The sequence below is a fragment of the Bubalus kerabau genome, chromosome 1, assembly GCF_029407905.1.
Source record: "Bubalus kerabau isolate K-KA32 ecotype Philippines breed swamp buffalo chromosome 1, PCC_UOA_SB_1v2, whole genome shotgun sequence".
Classification (NCBI taxonomy): domain Eukaryota; kingdom Metazoa; phylum Chordata; class Mammalia; order Artiodactyla; family Bovidae; genus Bubalus; species Bubalus kerabau.
In genome coordinates, this window is record NC_073624.1 from 181,799,473 (window position 1) to 181,817,156 (window position 17,684).

Here is a 17,684-nt window from a genome sequence, read left to right on the forward strand (position 1 = left end):
CTGCTTGTAAACTTGGAATCAAATAACAGAAGGAATATATATTCCAAGTTATATATATACATTTTAAATTATTGGATCATGTTGGTCTAGCTGCTAAGTCGTGTCCAACTCTTGCGACCCCATGGACTGTAGCCTGCCAGACTGCTCAGTCCGTGGTATTCTCCAGGCAAGAATACTGGGGTGGGTTGCCATTTCCTTCTCCAGGGGATCTTCCTGACCCAGGGATCGAACCTCAGTCTCCTGCATTGCAGGCAGATTCTTTACTGACTGAGCTACAAGGGAAGCCCCTATTGGACCATAATTGTTAACAAATACTGGTTGTCTATATATTAGTTATTTTATCAATCAGTTTTAGTAATATTAATACTGTCTTTAAAAATTTCCTGTACCTTTTTTCATACTCTGATCATTTAGTAATATGTGACAGTACTTTGAAAAATTATTTATTTATGGCTGTGCTTTGTTACTGTGCATGGGATTTCTCTAGTTGCGGTGAGTGGGAGTTAGGGCTGCTCTCTAATTGCAGTGCATGGGCTTCTCATTGCGGTGGCTTCTCGTTGAAGCTCTTGAGCTCTAGAGCGCAGACTGAGTAGTTGTGGTACATGGGCTTAGTTGCTCTGCGGCATGTGGGATCTTCCCTGACCAGGGGTTGGACCCATGTCCCCTGCATTGGCAGGCGGATTCTTAACCACTGGACCACCAGGAAAAGTCCCGCAGCATTACTTTTTTAATCAACTCACTTTACTAAAGAAAATAAAAATGCTGAATATTTTAGCTTTTGAACAAAATCATGTAAGCTTTTACATTATTATGAAAAATTGTATTATCCAATATTGTCTATTATTGTAAAGACTATATAGACTCCAGCTTCTAGTAATACATCATTGAGTAATTTGGACTAAATTTCTTATAAAGATAGGTAGAAAACTTAGATAGAATGAAAAAATGCCTATTTGAAACCTTTGGAGAACAAATAATGTTACTAGACTGGGATATAGAAGATAATGGAGGCCCTGAGAAGGATCCTATTTGTAGGTAAACTGCATACATTTAAAGTGAATGATTTGATAAGTTTGGATTATAAACTTATTGAACCATCCCCTGTAATCAAAATAAGGAATGCTCATTATTCCCCCATTTTCCCTCATGTTCTTTTGTAATTCTTCCTCCCCTGCTGTTTACAAACACATTCTTATTCCCAGACAACCACTGATCTGATTTCTATCCTCAGAGATTAATTAGTATTCTCCAGAGTTTGTTTATAAATGGAATCCTACAATAAGTATTCTTTTTCATCTAACTTCTTTCATTCAGCATATTCAAATTCAAATTATTTTGAGATTTATCATTGTATACGTTAATAATCCAGTATTATTGCTAAATAGTATAGAATTGTGTGAATATACCACACTTTGTTTACCCATTCACCTACTGATGGACTTTTTGGGTTGTTTTTTAGTTTTTGGCTAGCACCCCACTCCAGTACTCTTGCCTGGAAAATCCCATGGATGGAGGAGCCTGGTAGGCTGCAGTCCATGGGGCCGCTAAGAGTCGGACACAACTGAGCGACTTCACTTTCACTTTTCACTTTCATGCACTGGAGAAGGAAATGGCAACCCACTCCAGTGTTCTTGCCTGGAGAATCCCGGGATGGGGCAGCCTGGTGGGCTGCCATCTATGGGGTCACACAGAGTCGGACACGACTGAGGTGGCTTAGCAGCAGCAGCAGTGCAAATATTATTATGAACATTTGTGTACAAGTTTTTGTATAGATATGCATTTTAATTTCTCTTAGACAAATTCCTAGGAGGGAATGGTTGCACAGATATATGCAACTTTGAAAATTTATTTTTAATTGAAGTATAGTTGATTTACAATGTTGTGTTTGTTTCTGCTGTAGCAAAGTGACTTAGTTATACACATATATATACTTTAAAAATATTCTTTTTTATATTATGGTTTATCCCAGGATCCTGGATATAGTTCCTTGTGTTAAACAGTAGGATTTTGTTGTTTATCCATTCTATATGTAATACTGTGTGACTACTAACCCCAATGTGACATTTACTTATTTTTATTGTAATTGCTCTACAGTGCTATGTTACTTTCAGGCATGAGCAAAGTGAATCAACTACATGTATACATATATCCACTCTTTTTTAGATTTCTTTCCCATTTAGTGGAGAAGGGAATGGCAACCCACTCCAGTATTCTTGCCTGGAGAATTCCATGGACAGAGGAGCTTGGCGGGGCTACAGTCCATGGGGTCACAAAGAGTGGGACACGACTGAAGCAACTAACACTTTCACGTTCCCATTTAGGTCACCACAGAGCACCCAATGTAACTTTTAAAGATGCAGCCAAGCTATTTTCCACCAGCACTATAGGAGAGTTCCAGTTGCTTCATATCTTCACCGACAACTTGTTAATGTCATTTTGATTTTAACCCTTCTCATGCACAATGGTATCTCATTATAACTTTCATTTGCATTTCCCCAATGACAAATGTTGTTAAGAAAAGGAAAAGGTAAACCCCTCACAGACTAAGAGAAAATATCTGCAAAACACATCCCTGCAGAGGACATATCCTTATAATATATAAAAAGCTCTTACAACCTGATAGTAAGAGAACAACACCTCCTTGCTTACCAGGAAAAAGCTGATCAGGCCCATGATGAGCACCAGGAGTCCTGCCAGGCAGATGAGGATGATGGCCCAGAAGGGGAGGTCTGGGGAGACAAGTCCTGGTGTGAGACACCATCTATCATTCCTCCAGGGCCCCTGCTTCCTCCTGCTGCCTACCGACCCTGACTGTGCCTCAGAAATCCCAGTCTTGGGTTGACCAACTTTCATCATCATCCAATACCCTGGGTATGTGACTCTTTGCAATGAGGCAGAGAACCAGAATATTCCCTCTCCACCCTGGGCTAGAGCATCTTTGAGGCTTACCAGAATTCTCAGTCACAACATCATTTCTGTTGGGAGAATACCCTGAAAGTGAATGAAATGGAGAATACATGTGAGTGTGTTTTGCTTTTTTAAATAAAACCTTTCAAATATACAGACAAATAGAACCACGTCATAAACATCCATCATCTAGAAGTAACAATATTTATTTCACCCAGTTAAAACAACATTATTTGTTGTTTAGTCACTAAGTCGTGTCTGACTCTTTGTGACACCATGGACTATAGCCTGCCAGGCTCCTATGGACAGAGAAGCCTGGTGGACTACAGTCTGTGGGATTTTCTAGGCAAGAATACTGGAGTGGGTTGCCATTTCCTTCTCCAGGGGATCTTCCCCACCCAGGGATTGAACCTAAGTCTCTTCCATTGGCAGACAGATTCTTTACCACTAAGCTACCAAACAATATCATACCTAGCGTATAACTATTTGGCTTCCCAGGTGACGCTAGTGTAAAGAACCTGCCTGCCAATGCAGGAGATGGAGAGGGGTATGACAACCCACTCCAGTATTCTTGGCTGGAGAATCCCACTGACAGAGGAGCCTGGTGGGCTATAATCCACAGAGTCACAGAGTCGGACATGACTGACATGACTTAATAAGCACGCACGTATGTATAACTTATTAACACTTGCCACACTTGTTTCATCCCATAATTTCATTGAAATATTAAAGTCATGTAGACATAATGTTTCACCCCATTTTAGTTTGCATCACTGGAAAATGAGGATACTTTACTACATAATAACAAAGCCACAATCACACTACAAGAGTGTGATATTTCAAATCATACCTCTGGGAATGGATGGATGACTGGTGATGGACTGAACTATCTTATGCTAGTGGAGGGGAGAATGGGTCATAGGAGTTGACAAGATCATGGGCTCTCTCTAAATTTATAAATTCCTGCTCAAAAGCCCTCTGCCTATGAACACATTCATTCCCTTTTCCCTTTACTGAGTTTTTTTTCATACTTATTTTCCAGGATTCACCTAGACTGTAATTTCTTCCAGGAAGCCTTCTGATTACCACTCCTAAGTGTGGATTGGTTCACATCAAATAATTCATTGTTTTCAACTGCCTATTCTTATTATTTTCAACTGTAACATAAACTATATGAGAAATGATTGGCACAGACTGGGGGAGGGTTGTAGGCCCCCCTTGCTGTACAACCTCTCCCTAGCCAAAATCTTTTTTATTTTTAATTTTATTTATTTCTGATTTTAATTGAAGTATTCTTTTTAACTGGAGTAAAATTGCTTTACAATGTTGTATCAGTTTCTGCTTCACAATGAAATGAATCAACCATAAATATATGTATATGGCCCCCTCCCTCTTGGACCTTCCTTCCCATCTCTCCACCCCAGGCAAACTCTTAAAATGTGCTATGTGATAGAAGCAGCGACAAGTGCCATTTTAATTTAAAATTAATTTTAATGAAGTAAAGTTTAAAAAAATCTGGTACTCTGTACTATTAAAATTCAGTAACCATAAAAGCCAGGCACAATAAGTGAAAGTGAAAGTCGCTCAGTTGTGTCTGACTCTGTGACTCCATGGCCTATACAGTCCATGGAATTCTCCAGGGCAGAATACGGGAGTGGGTAGCCTTTTCCTTCTCCAAGGGATCTTCCCAACCCAGGGATTGAGCCCAGGTCTCCTGAATTGTGGGTGGATTCTTTACCAGCTGAGCCACCAGGGAAGTTCAAGAATACTGGAGTAGGTAGTCTACCCTACCCCTTCTCCAGCAGATCTTCCCGACCCGGGAATCAAACCAGGGCCTTGCAGATTCTTTACCAACTGAGCTATCAGGGAAGTCCTCAGTCACAATAATCATACTTCAAATATACTCAGGAGTCGTATGTGATATATGCTCTGGGCAGCACAGATATAGGACATTTCCATCATTAAGAAACTTCTACTGCGTTATGCTGTCTAGGAGAGATGGCAAGTGTCTCCTGCGTCCCACTGGGTATCGTTTCTTCTCCCTCAGTGATGGGTAAAGTCTGGAAGACTGTGCCACCTCTGCCAGCCTGGGAAAGTTCAATGCTGACTCATCCTCAGGTCTCCAGACTCCCAGGAAAGCCCCCATGTGAGGAAGTTGGAAGCCCTCACTCCTGCCCCAGTGATCAGGGAGTCTTACCATCCACAAGGAGACTGTTCCTGTCCAGGGTGAAATTCTGCAGCTGAGTACCATTCTTGGTCAGACGCAGGAATTCCTCATAGATGACAACTTGGTACGGACTCCGAGCCAAAAATGCGAAGTTACACTGAGCGTTTACCCCAGTGTGGTTGCTTGGAGGGACAGACCTGGAAGGACACAGTATATGGAGTTCTACCCCGATTCTAGGTTCTCTGCTGGCCCTGTCTAGGACAACTTTCTGCAATGATGTAAATAAACATTTGTGTCTGCAGTATCCAGTGCAGTCATTATCTGCCCCTTGTTACCGAGCACTTAAAATATGGCTACTGTGGGACTTCCCTGGTGGTCCAGTGGCTAAGACTCTGTGCTCCCAATGCAGGGGGCCTGAGTTCAATCCCGGGTCAGGGAATCAGATCCTATATGCCACAACTCAGAGTCTGCATGCCACAACTAAAACAGATTCCGCATGCTGCAATTAAGACACGGCAGTGGCTCAGACGGTAAAGAATCTGCCTGCAATGTGGGAGACCCAGGTTCAGCCCCTGGGTCAGGAAGATCCCCTGGAGAAGGGAATGGCAACCCACTCCAGTATTCTTGCCCAGAGAATTCCATGGACAGTCAAATAATAAATATTTAAAAAAAAAAAAAAAGGGTGAATCTGCACATTATGAAAGCAAACCAGAAAGAAAGAAATCAAATTTGCCTCAAAAAGAAACATGACTAGTGTTAAGTGAGAAACTAAATGTCTCATTTTATTTAATTGGATTAATTTATAAATAAATAAGCACAACAAGAACATTTTGAAATGCTGGAGTAAGGATTTCCAAAAATCTGTAAAAACAATGAGAACACTGGTAAACATGGCCAAAATCAACTTTTTCAGAAGTCTAGAAATTTACCAAAGGCTGGCAACAAGCCAAGCAGCATTCAGGTAAGAAAAAAATGTTTGTATCTTGATAAATGGAGTCAATGTTATGGCATTATAGCTTGCACAGTTCTCATTCCACTCTCACAAGGGACTCAGGAACTGTGAAAACCGGAAGGTTAGAACCAGTTGACTCATTAGCATGGATCTTCCTCATTCTTCCCTCACCCCCATCCCCTAGCAAACAATTTCCTTTCTCCCTCTGGGGATTTACTCTTCCGGACAATAGGCATTCCATTTATATGAAGTGTATGTAAATAGAATCACACACTGTGAGGTCTTTTGTGACTGATCTCTTTCTTTAGAATAGTGTTCTTAAGAGGGAGGTGAATATAGGTATAATTATGACTGATTTGCATTGTTATACGGCAGAAAACTGAAAGCATTAGTCACTCAGTCGTGTCCAACTCTGCAACACCTTGGACTGTAGCCCGCCAGGCTCCTCTGCCCATGGGATTTCCCAGGCAAGAATACTGGAGTGGGTTGTCATTTCCTCCTCCAGAGATCGAATGGGTGTCTCCTACAGCTCCTGCATTGCTAGGCAGATTCTTGACCACTGAGCCACCAGGGAAGCCCCAGTGTTTAGGTATCAGCTCTATATTCCTAGGGCTCTCTTCCATAACAGATAGGAACTGAAAGACTGCAGCAGTGAGGACACTTCTAAAGGACAGTGCGAGTCTCCAAAGTGATCGGGTCCTGAGCTGGAACTCACCTGAATGCTGAGACTTCACAGTCAGAAAAATGAGTCTTGATGCTGCTGTTTCGGAAGAGCTGGTTGAGCTGAAAGATAGGGCAAAATTTCCTAGGTCAGAATCCATGACTCTGGCACTGGAGAATGCCAATTAGTCAATGAGTACACTGCCCCATTTATTTATTTTTCTGTTGGTCAAATGGTAAAGAATCTCCGCTCCCACTGCAGAGGGCATGGGTTCAATCCCTGGTCAGGGAACAGAGATCCTGCATGAGGCACAGTGCAACCAAGAAAACAAAAAATAAAAGAAAAACCAGCCCAGGTATGTACACCAAAGCATGTTCTGTTCCAGGATATTACTTGGGCTAGTAACTGAACTCTTCTATGGCTGTCTCTTCATTTGTCAAATGCGAATAAGAACCTATCTTTATGAACTATTAAAAAAAGAAGTCACCTTCTGGATAACCAACAAGGATCTACTGCACAGCACAGAGAACTACACATAATATTTTATAATAACCTACAATTGAAGATAATCTGAAGAAGGATATATAAATAAATATATATATATATGAATTGCTATGCTGTATATCTGGAACTAACCCAATATTGTAAATCAACTATACTTCAATTAAAAAAAATGTCCAGGGGACTTCCCCTGGTGGTCCAGTGGTTAAGAACTGCCTTCCAATGCAGGGGATACAGTTTGATCCCTGGATGGGGAACTAAGATCCCATATGCTGCAGGGCAACAAAGCCCACAGGCTGCAAGCGCTGAGCCCATGCACTCTGGAGCCCATGTACCACAACTACAGACGTCTGTGTGCTACAACGAAGACCCAGCACCACCAAAATAAAATAATAAAGAATAAATAAAATTTAGAAACGTCTAGACGCTAAACTGAAAAAAAAAAAGGTAAATGTGCACGCTAAAATAAAAGGTCACCCTCTGAGTCCTCAGTGTCCATAGGTCAGTCTCTGCAGAGGAACAGAGTGGGCACAGAAGCCCATTCTTACCGCATCCTCAATATTTCTCTTGTTTCTCTGGTATTTGGGAGTGTCTGGCTGCTTCATGTCTTGAGAATAGAATAGGTTGGTGACAGTGAAATGTAGCTGGACTTTCCGGAAACTGGGAGTGATTGTTGGTTGGTCTGTGGGTAGGTGAATTGATGGCTCTGCTTCTAGAATAAAAGGAAAGTGAAAGTTCCCATCAGGGGAAGTTTTCAACAAAGAAGTCATTAGAGTCAGTCTACTTATTCCTGTGGACTGAGCTGGGTTTTTAAAAGTGAGTTACAGGAACTTCTCTGGTCCCCCAGTGGTTAAAGATCTGCCTTGCAATGCAGGGGACGGGGATTTGACCCCTGGTCTGGGAACTAAGATCTCACATACCGTGGGCAACTGAGCCCACCTGATGCAAAAGAGAAGCCAGTATGCTGCAACTAGAGAAAGCCTGAGTGTGCAGTGAAGACGACCCAGGGCAGCTCTGCCCCCACTGCCAAAAAGAGTAGGCTACAATAAAAAAGAATGAAATAATACTATTTGCAGCAACATGGATGGCATAGAGATGATCATACTAAGTGAAGTAAGTCAAAAAAAGAAAGACAAATGCCATATGATATTACTTATATGTGGAATCTAAAATATGATATAACTCAACATATCTATTAAACAAAACCAGACTCACAGACATAGAAAACAGACTAGTAACTGCCAAGGGGGGAAGGAGATAGAGGAGGGAGGGAATGGGAGTTTGGGATTAGCAGAGGCAAGGTATTATATATAAAATGAATAAACCGCAGGTCCTACTGTATAACAGGGAACTATTAATATATTCAATTGTCTGTGACAGACTCTAATGGAAAAGAATATGAAAAAGGAAAATACATATGTGTGCATGTTCTTGTTGCTTAATCACTATGTCATGTCCGATTCGTTTGCGACACCATGGACTGCAGCCTTTCCAGGCTCCTCTGTCCATGGGATATCCCAGGCAGGATACTGGAGTGGGTTTTCATTTTCTTCTCCAGGGTCTTCGTAACCTGGGGATCAAACCCATGTCTCCTGCATTGGCAGGCAGATTCTTTATCACTGAGCCACCTGGAAAGCCCATATATAACTGGATCGTTTTACTGTATTGAAGAGGGTAACACAGCATTGTAAATCAACTGCACTTCAGGGAAATTTAAAAAAAAATTGGCTACTGAAGACCATCTGTCCACCTTGAATCCATTCATCTGTCTGCCTGTCCAGCTGTCCACTAAGCATTGTGAGAGTTCACAAGGTTGGGGGGAAGAGGAGATTTCTCTGGAGCAGTTGGCAGGTGCTGATCATTCCAGTGGGCATCCATCATCTTTGCTGATCTAGGTCCCTATTATGTCTTTCTCCCCCTCCCCAGTCATTGACCTGGTAGAGGACAATCACCAGAGGACGAGCTTTCTAAGTAGAACTCTGAGTGTGCCATGTTCCTCCCCAAACCATTCCAGGGCCCAGGAAAGTCTCTGCCCACATCTTTAGCCACAGTTCTCACCCATCTTATGTCAAGGTGTATGCTCCAGCCACACCAAACTCCTTATAGCCTCCTTCAATGACATGCTCTATCTTCTAGGTTACAGACACATGTGGCTCAACTCCCTATCTCTTCCCTTCAGCGAAGTCCTATTCTCCTTCAGATCTGTTTCTTCATCACTTCCTCTAGAAAACTCTCCGAGAGAGAGCAGTGTAATCCTTCCTTGGATCCCACAGACTTTCAAAATTCCTCTGTCATAGCAGCAATCACAAGGTATCATCAGTGCCTATTTTCACGGCATATACATTTAATGAATAAATGAATGAATCAACCAATGTATGACTCATAACTGCAGCCTAACTTGGAAACCCAGGATCTTTCCCATTTTGGGTTAGAAAAACTGACATGTAAAATAATCATTCTGTTGGTTGCAATTGCTGGATTTTCTCTTCCTGTCTCCTGTTGGATGACATTGCCATGAATCATCAGCATGGGCTTCCAGAAAGCCTCTCCTTTTTCCTCTGTAGCCTCTATCCATGTCGCTCATACCCAGAAGCCCTATCCTTCTTCATAAAACCATCTTTTGGACTTCCCTCATGGTCCAGTGGGTAAGATTCTGCCTGCCAATGCAGGGACCCCTTGGTCTGGGAAGATCCCACATGTTGTGGGGCAACTAAGCCCACGCACACATCACAACTACTGAGCCCATGCTCTGGAGCCTGACAGCTACAATTACTGAAGTCCAGGTGCCTAGAGCATGTGCTTCATAACAAGAGAAGCCCCCACAATGAAAAGCCTGCACATTGCCACTAGAGAGTAGGCCCGCTCACTGCAACTAGAGAAAACCCACTCAGCAATGAAGACCCAGCACAGCCAAAAATAAATAAAAATTTTAAAAAGACTAAGAATATACAGTAGTCATGTACAGATGGAAGAACTGGACCATAAAGAATGCTGAGCACCAAAGAATTGATGCTTTCGAACTGTGGTGCTGGAGAAGACTCTTGAGAGTCCTCTGGACAGCAAGGAAATCAAACCAGTCAACCCTACAGGAAATCAACCCTGAATATTCATTGGAAGAACTGATGCTGAAGCTGAAGCTCCAATACTTTGGCCACCTGATGCGAAGAGCCGACTCATTGGAAGAGATCCTGATGGTGGGAAAGATTGAGGGCAAGAGGAGAAGGGGGCAACAGAGGATGAGATGGTTGGATGGCATCACTGACTCAATGGACATGAGTTTGAGCAAACTCTGGGAGATGGTGAAGGATAGGGAAGACTGGGGTCATAAACAATCAGTTGGACATGATTTAGCGACTGAACAACAACAAAAGAATTTTTAAAAACACCTTTTCCAGCCACGACATATCCCCCACTCTATGTCCCACCTGTCACGTGTACATCTGTCAGCTGGTAGGTGGCACTCAGCCAGTGGGATGAGGCGTTCAGGGTCTTGTCTAGAAATACTTGCTTCACCATGCTGGAGTCCACTATGGAGGAGAACTGGGCCTTGATGGTGACCAATATGGGATCCAACCTGGGAACAGAGACCATGGGATCTCAGCCAGCACCCAACACCAGCAGTGTGTCCTGAGTTCCTGCTTTGTAGACTAAAAGACCTAAGGGTAAGCACCGCAGTATCTGACTGCCTTCTTGCTCCAGGCAAGGGAAGAGACCCTGACCAAAGAGGGAAACGCTTCTAGGAGTTAGGAAGAGAAGCAATAACAGTAACAATAATGAATGTCTATTGTGGACCTCTAAGAAGTGACTTCCACAGTCCTTCCCTGTCACTCTGGTAGAAGCTATAATTACAATCTGTTGTTTAGTCCTGTCCAACTCTTTGTGACCCCATGAACTGCAGCCCAGTAGGCTCCTCTGTGGGATATTCCAAGCAAGAATACTGGAGTGGGTTGCCATGTCCTTCTCCAGGGGCTCTTCCTGACCCAGAGATTGAACCCAAGTCTCCTGCATTGGCAGGTGGATTCTTTACCACTGAGCCCCCAGGGAAGCCTATTTTTATCATTATCCCCATGTTAAAGACAAAGGAACTGAAATTACTAACTTTCAAAGTCAGCAGCATGTCCCATGATCCTCCCTCTCTCTAGTATAGATATCCTAGGCCTCTTCTCATCCTTCAGAGATGTGGGTTCAAACCCAACTTCTGTGCCTCAGTTTTCCCATGAGAACATGGGGGATGCACATATTGCATCTCTCATGCGAGAATGTTAAGAAAATGAAATGAGATGATCATGCATGAAAGTACTCAACAGGAAGCCTGGCCATGGTAAATATTATTAGATTACTATTAGCTGAAAGTTGAAGGAGGTGGGTGCAGGGAGATGGTGGGTCCATAAGGGTAAGCCTTTTCCTGTACCCCAAAGACCTATGGAAGGAGATGGAAGGAGATGGTAAGCTGTCAGGGATGTGGAGAAGAATGGGCACCATGTCAATGACTTCCAGTCCAAGGATGTGCCAGCCAGTGCTCAGAGCCTTGAGCTGCCATCTCAGCCAATGCTTCCAGCCTCCTCAACTTACGTCAAGTTGGTGACCAGGCAGGAGAGGAATACGTCTTGTAGCTGGCTGCTTCTGTAGAGTTTGGTGACCTAGAATAAAGGGGAGGGAGGCTGGATGAGATGGAGGTCTCTTGGGGCTGGAGGGGGCCACTGGAGCCAGAGAGGAACAAACACAGGTCTTGAAGCAAGGGAGACCTGAGTTCTGATCCTGGTTCTGCCCTTAACTCCATTGTGTGCCCTTACACACAATGTTCCCTTTTCTGAGCCTCAATTTTCCCATCTGAAAAGTGGGGAGGCAGCTAGGGTACCAACTCTGGAATCTGAAATAACCTAGAACATGTAGGTAAAGGGAAGAGTTGAAACAATCACTTAATAGATGCAGGGCAGGACTTCTCTGGTGGCAAAGTGGATAAGAATTCACCTGCCAATGCAAGGGATACGGATTTGATCCCCAGTTAGGGAAGATTCCACATGCTGCAGAGCAGCTAAGACTACGCCACAACTACTGAACCCATGCTCTGGAGCCCAGGAGCCACAACTACCGAAGCCTGTACACCAAGAGCCTGTGCTCCACAACAAGAGAAGCCACCGGAATGAAAAGCCCGTGCACCATGACAAGGAGTAACCCCCGCCTGCCGCAACTAGAGAAAGCCCGAGTGCAGCAATGAAGACCTAGCACAACGAAAAATAAAATATAATAATAATAAAAATGGAAGGGGAAAAGCTTAGAAAAATAGATGCATGTCAGACTGAGGAATGAGAGGGGCACTCAGGGTAAGGAGAGATGGGAGGGGCGAGAAAGACCCCCACCTTGTCACTGATGTCCCACAGCAGGGCGATGTACTCTGATGATGTGGGGTCTGGGTTGCTGAGATTCCAGTTGATGATGTGGAAATTTAGCTGGTATTCCCTCTGGATAGATAAACTCTGGGGTGCATAGCCTGGAGCCACAGAGAGGAAGAAAAGACAGACAAAGACTCAGGTTTTAGCATAGAGACATGTTGGCCCAGGGGACACCCTACCTACCATCATAATCAAAATCAGGTCCATGTGTTGGAGACTGTAGAGGTTCTTGAATGGAAAGTCACCCGATAGAGGAGGAAGCTTTTCTGCTTGAGCTTATGCAGTTCCTGCTTCCTGGAATGCTCTTCCACCCTCCTCTTTTCCAGGAAAACTCCTATTCCTACTTCAGGAGCCCATTGAGATGGAGCTCAATAAGAGCAGGCACTCATCTGTCTTGTTCTTGTCATGTCCAGTGCCTAGTATAGTTTCAGGCACATAATATCCTCCTCCAGGAAGCACTCCTTGACTTGCCCTGCCTCTGCACTCCCATGGCACCCTGTTAATAATAGTGTCTCTGCCTTTTCTGTGTCCCCAAGTAGTATTTTTTTAAAGTTTATTTTATTGAAGTACAGTTGATTTAAAATACTGTGTTAACTTCTACTGTGCATGCGTGCGTGCTCAGTTGCCTCAGTTGTGTCTGACTTTTTGCGGCCCTGTGAACTGTAGCCCACCAGGCTCCTCTGGCCATGGGATTCTCCAGGCAAGAATACTGGGTTGCCATGCCCTCCTCCAGAGGATCTTCCTGACCCAGGCATTAAACCCAGGTCTCCCTCATTGCAGGCAGATTCTTTACTGCTGAGCCACCAGGGAAGCCCAGTTTCTACTGTACAGCACAGTAATTCAGTTATATATATATCTTTCACATTCTTTTCCATTATGGTTTGTCCCAGGATATTGAATATAGTTCCCTGTGGTATAAATTAGGACCTTGTCATTTACCCATTCTATATATGATAGTTTGCATCTGCGAACCAAACTCCCACTGGATCTCTCCCCCATTCCCCTCCCCTTAGCAACCATAAGTCTGTTCTCTGAGTCGGTTTCTGTTTCATACATAGTTTCATTTGTGTCCTATTTTAGATTTCACATATAAGTTATATCATATGGTATTTGCCTTTGTCTTTCTGACTTACCTTACTTGTGTCCCTAAGTAATCTTTAATTTCCTTGATTGACTTTTTCAGGATTAGAACTTGTGTATTCTATCTCCATGCCCAGAATATGGCTTGGTACAGAATGGTCACGCATATGAGTTTGTTGAATGAATGAATGTGAATTGCAATGGATCCCCAAATATTAGGACTGAGATACTCAACTTGCATTTGTTCACTCATTCATTGGGTATTACAAGGTACCAACATATTAAGAACAGGACCCAGTGCCATGTTAAACAAACACTAATTCTGTAGAGTTTGAACCATTAAATAATTGCTGTGAAGTGTGGTAAGTGTTGGGCTTCCCAGGTGGTGCTAGTCAAAGAACCCGCCTGCCAATGCATAAGAGCCCTGGGTTCAATCCCTGAGATGGGAAGATCCCCTGGAGGAGGGCATGGCAACCCACTCCAGTATTCTTGCCAGGAGAATCCCATGGACAGAAGAGCCTGGCGGGCTGCAGTCTATGGGGTCACAAGGAGTCAGACATGACTGAAGCAACTGAGCACGCATGCATGTGATAAGTGTTGGTCTGGTGCTCAGCTAGGAACAATGGGACCATGTCCAGCAGGGTTTCTCATCCTCAGAACCACTGAAATTTGAGGCTATATAATTCTTGGTGGTGAGGGTCTTCTGTGCATTGAAGGATATTGGTTACATTCTTGGTCTTTATCCACTAGATGCCAGGAGCACGCTCCCCTACTGTGGTAATCAAAAATGTCTCCAGACACTGCTGAGTATCTCTCATTGGGGCAGAAATCACCCCCAGGTACGAACCACTGCCATGGAAGAACCTTGCATTGAACTTCAGTCCCAAGAGATCCCATGGGTTAGACATTTTGGTTTTGAATGAAAATTCATTGACATTCATTTGGTTAAAGAATTTCATGCTATTTTCCTGAATTGACAAGGAAGACCAATCCCATGGAGGTTTGGAAGGTGCTCCCCAGATAGAACTTGGGCTGACTTGTTCAAGAGGAAATAAAATAGAACAGGGACAAGTAGTGATCGCTGTTAATCCAAGTTCAGCATAAACACTCACCATTGATGAAGAGGCTGTCCTTGACCAAAGTGTAGAAGAAGCCCAGCTGGGTAACACCATGGGTCAGTTGGCTCAGCTCCCAGTAAAGCTGCTCTATGTCCAGCCTGTGGCCCATGGGGTCAGGGTGGTAGGTGCAGATGACATACACGCTGGTGGCCGCACTATCCTTCTCAGGTCTAGGGAGAGGGAGGTGGGAACTCAAGAGAGAAGTCTTGAAATCTCTGGGTGTGGGGCCCAGAAGAGGGAGAAGCAAATGAGAGGTCAGTGGGAAGACTGAGAGAGGGGTGGACACCAAAAGTGGTCTTTACTGGCAAATACTCAGGAAAAGGAATTACTTGAGGGAGATCAGTCTGCAACTTGAGTAGAAGGGGCCCAGGCTGCTCTTCTGGAACAAGGATCCAAGCTGGGGAGATAGGAGAAAGATGATGAGCAGAAAGGACAGGCACTGGGGCAGAGGATACATGGGAGTGATCCCACCAGTGGTTGCTAGGACCAGCATCTCACCAGGCGATGCAGGATCATCTTGGTGGAGTTGAACATGGTGGAGCCATTGCTCATGTCTGATGAGTATGGAAGGTTGGTGATGGTGAAGTTAAGTGTGAGGGTCTTCAGGTTGTATCCCATAGCTGCAATAAGAGAGGGGGATAGATGGTTATCACTGAGAGCTGACCTGGAACCACTTCAGAGTTCCATATTCATTGTAATTGGTTGTCTTCCAGTAGCACTACCACCCACTGAGTCAAAACCAGTGTTATCTGTTCAGCTCCTCCTCCCTCATCTCCAGTTAATACCAGTTGTACTTGCAGAACAGTTCCTGCAAACATCCCCTCTCTCCATCCCTGTCGCAGCTCAGGTCTTATCTTCTCTGACCTGAACTGACACCCCAGCAGCCTCACTGGATACCCTTACTAAAGGATGTTGTCTACACTGAACACTAGAAGAAATGTTCTTAAATAAAAACCTGACTATTGTCACCACTGTTCTAGGACCACTTGTGGCTCCCTATGGCCTTCAGCACTAAGTTCAACTTTTTTGACCTGGCACTCAAAGTCCTTCTTAATCTGGTTCTTACCAACCTTTTAGCTTAATGTGTCCATTTACTTCATCTACACCAGGGCTTCCCTGGTGGCTCAGACAGTAAAGAATCTGCCTGAAATGCAGGAAACCCAGGTTCAGTCCTTGAGTCTGGAATAACCCCTGGAGAAGGGATAGCTACCCACTCCAGTATTCTTGCCTGGAGAATTCCATGGACAGAGGAGCCTGGTGGGCTACAGTCCATGGGGTCACAAAGAGTCAGACATGACTGAGCAACTAAGGGATCCATCTACTCCAGCTTAAGCTTTAAACTTTATGCAAACCAAATTCCTCTCAGTTCTCCCCATACGCTATGCTGTTTTTGACCACTGACATTTTTGCTCATGGAATCCCACCAGCCAGGAAAACTTCTCATTCCCTATTTGCCTGGATGGCTCTTACTTTTACTTAAAGACTTGGGTCATATGAAAGTTTCTCCAGAAAGCCTTTCCCTTCTAAATGGTGCCAGGGGCCTTTCCCCAAGACATACATTATAATAGTCTGTTAGTCACAAGAGTGGGGGCTCCATGAGGGCCAGCATCAGACTGAATTGTTGGTATAATCTTTGAGATAAAAGCATGATTGCCCTAAAGCCAGAACTGCACACCCTGGCCTCCCAGCTCCTATGTTACAATTGGCCGGTGGATATGTGGGGCTGGAGAGCTTCTCTTGGGAAGGAAAAGGGGCCTCCGATACCTGTGGTGGATTCTGGTTGCACAGGTGATGGTGAAGTAGGAAGGAACATGGTAGCTGGTGCGGGAGCTGTGGAAAGGGGAGGTATTAGGGAGGAACAGAGCCCACCCCCAGACTTGGAGAAGCCCCCCAGGCTCACCTGGGCTGTATAAGTGGTTGTCCAAGCACAACCATTCATAGGTTTACCATGAATGAGTGAGAGCAAAGGAATCATTGGGTAAGTAGAGGGATGAACAAACCTGTGAATGAAATGAACCCAAGAGAGTGGGTAAACAAGAGAGAGACTGAACAAAGAGGACAGACAGATGGAAGGGCAGAAATATGGACAGATGGATGGGATACCTGGATGGATCAGAAGAAGAATGGACAAAAGGAGGATCAAAGAGAAGGAAGGAAGGATAAACGCAAGGAAGAAAAGTTGAGAGACAGATGGAAGTGCAGAAGGAAAGAAGGAAAAACAGGGGTATAGGCAGAAGGATGTTTGGATGGATGAATGGATAGATGGATGGATGGATGGAAGGAAGAAAGGGAGGGAAGGGGGAAGGGAGGAAGAGGTCTGAGAGCAGGTATAACTGGGAGGATGGAAGAAAGGATTGGTGAAAAGATAGGTAAAGTGATCACTACAAGCGTGAATGGACCGATATGGCCAAACCACTGAGTAGCAACTAGAGCTTGCACCTTGACACTATGACCCCTTCTGCCTCTCCTGTAAAAGATTTTGTTATTAGGAGGCAGAGACTACAAGGTCATTATATGACTTCAACCTTTATTACTGTAGGGAATGCTCGTTCAATTTCTTCCTCCAACCCAGAAGGGTGTGGAAAATTCAGAAAGCCAATACCATGGCTGTGGGTCCCAAAAAGAGACCAAGGACTCATCATCCTTTCTCCCACTGACACTTTGTCCGCACTCAGGAGATGCAACCTGAGTTTGAGGCAAGCGCCCTTTGTCAGTGAGAAGAAAAGTTAGGCTCAAGACCACTGGAGGCTGAAATGGACAGTGGATGAAAAGATACCTACTTGTAGGAGGCTCATCTGGACCACGTTCATTATAACCTGGAAGCAAAAAAGCCACACGTTAAGGGGAGGTGGAGGAACAAGCCCAGGTATCCCTGCCTTTGTCCACATGGGGTTCCTTACTGGAT

The 17,684-nt window shown here is 44.2% G+C and overlaps 1 protein-coding gene across 1 annotated transcript in view; it reads right to left on the reverse strand.

The window, feature by feature from the left end:
* The window catches only part of LOC129642004 (mucin-16-like), a 115,626-nt gene that overhangs the window by 1,715 nt on the left and 96,227 nt on the right, over positions 1 to 17,684 (reverse strand). The window contains exons 38-50 of the mRNA XM_055566570.1: positions 17,560 to 17,595; positions 16,544 to 16,609; positions 15,278 to 15,399; positions 15,109 to 15,176; positions 14,774 to 14,949; positions 12,549 to 12,679; positions 11,761 to 11,828; positions 10,614 to 10,762; positions 7,737 to 7,900; positions 6,742 to 6,809; positions 5,105 to 5,271; positions 2,950 to 2,991; positions 2,650 to 2,729 (exon numbers count right to left, since the gene is read on the reverse strand). Coding sequence (XP_055422545.1) covers positions 2,650 to 2,729; positions 2,950 to 2,991; positions 5,105 to 5,271; positions 6,742 to 6,809; positions 7,737 to 7,900; positions 10,614 to 10,762; positions 11,761 to 11,828; positions 12,549 to 12,679; positions 14,774 to 14,949; positions 15,109 to 15,176; positions 15,278 to 15,399; positions 16,544 to 16,609; positions 17,560 to 17,595 — 1,337 coding nt within the window. The remainder of the gene's footprint in view (positions 1 to 2,649; positions 2,730 to 2,949; positions 2,992 to 5,104; positions 5,272 to 6,741; positions 6,810 to 7,736; positions 7,901 to 10,613; positions 10,763 to 11,760; positions 11,829 to 12,548; positions 12,680 to 14,773; positions 14,950 to 15,108; positions 15,177 to 15,277; positions 15,400 to 16,543; positions 16,610 to 17,559; positions 17,596 to 17,684) is intronic.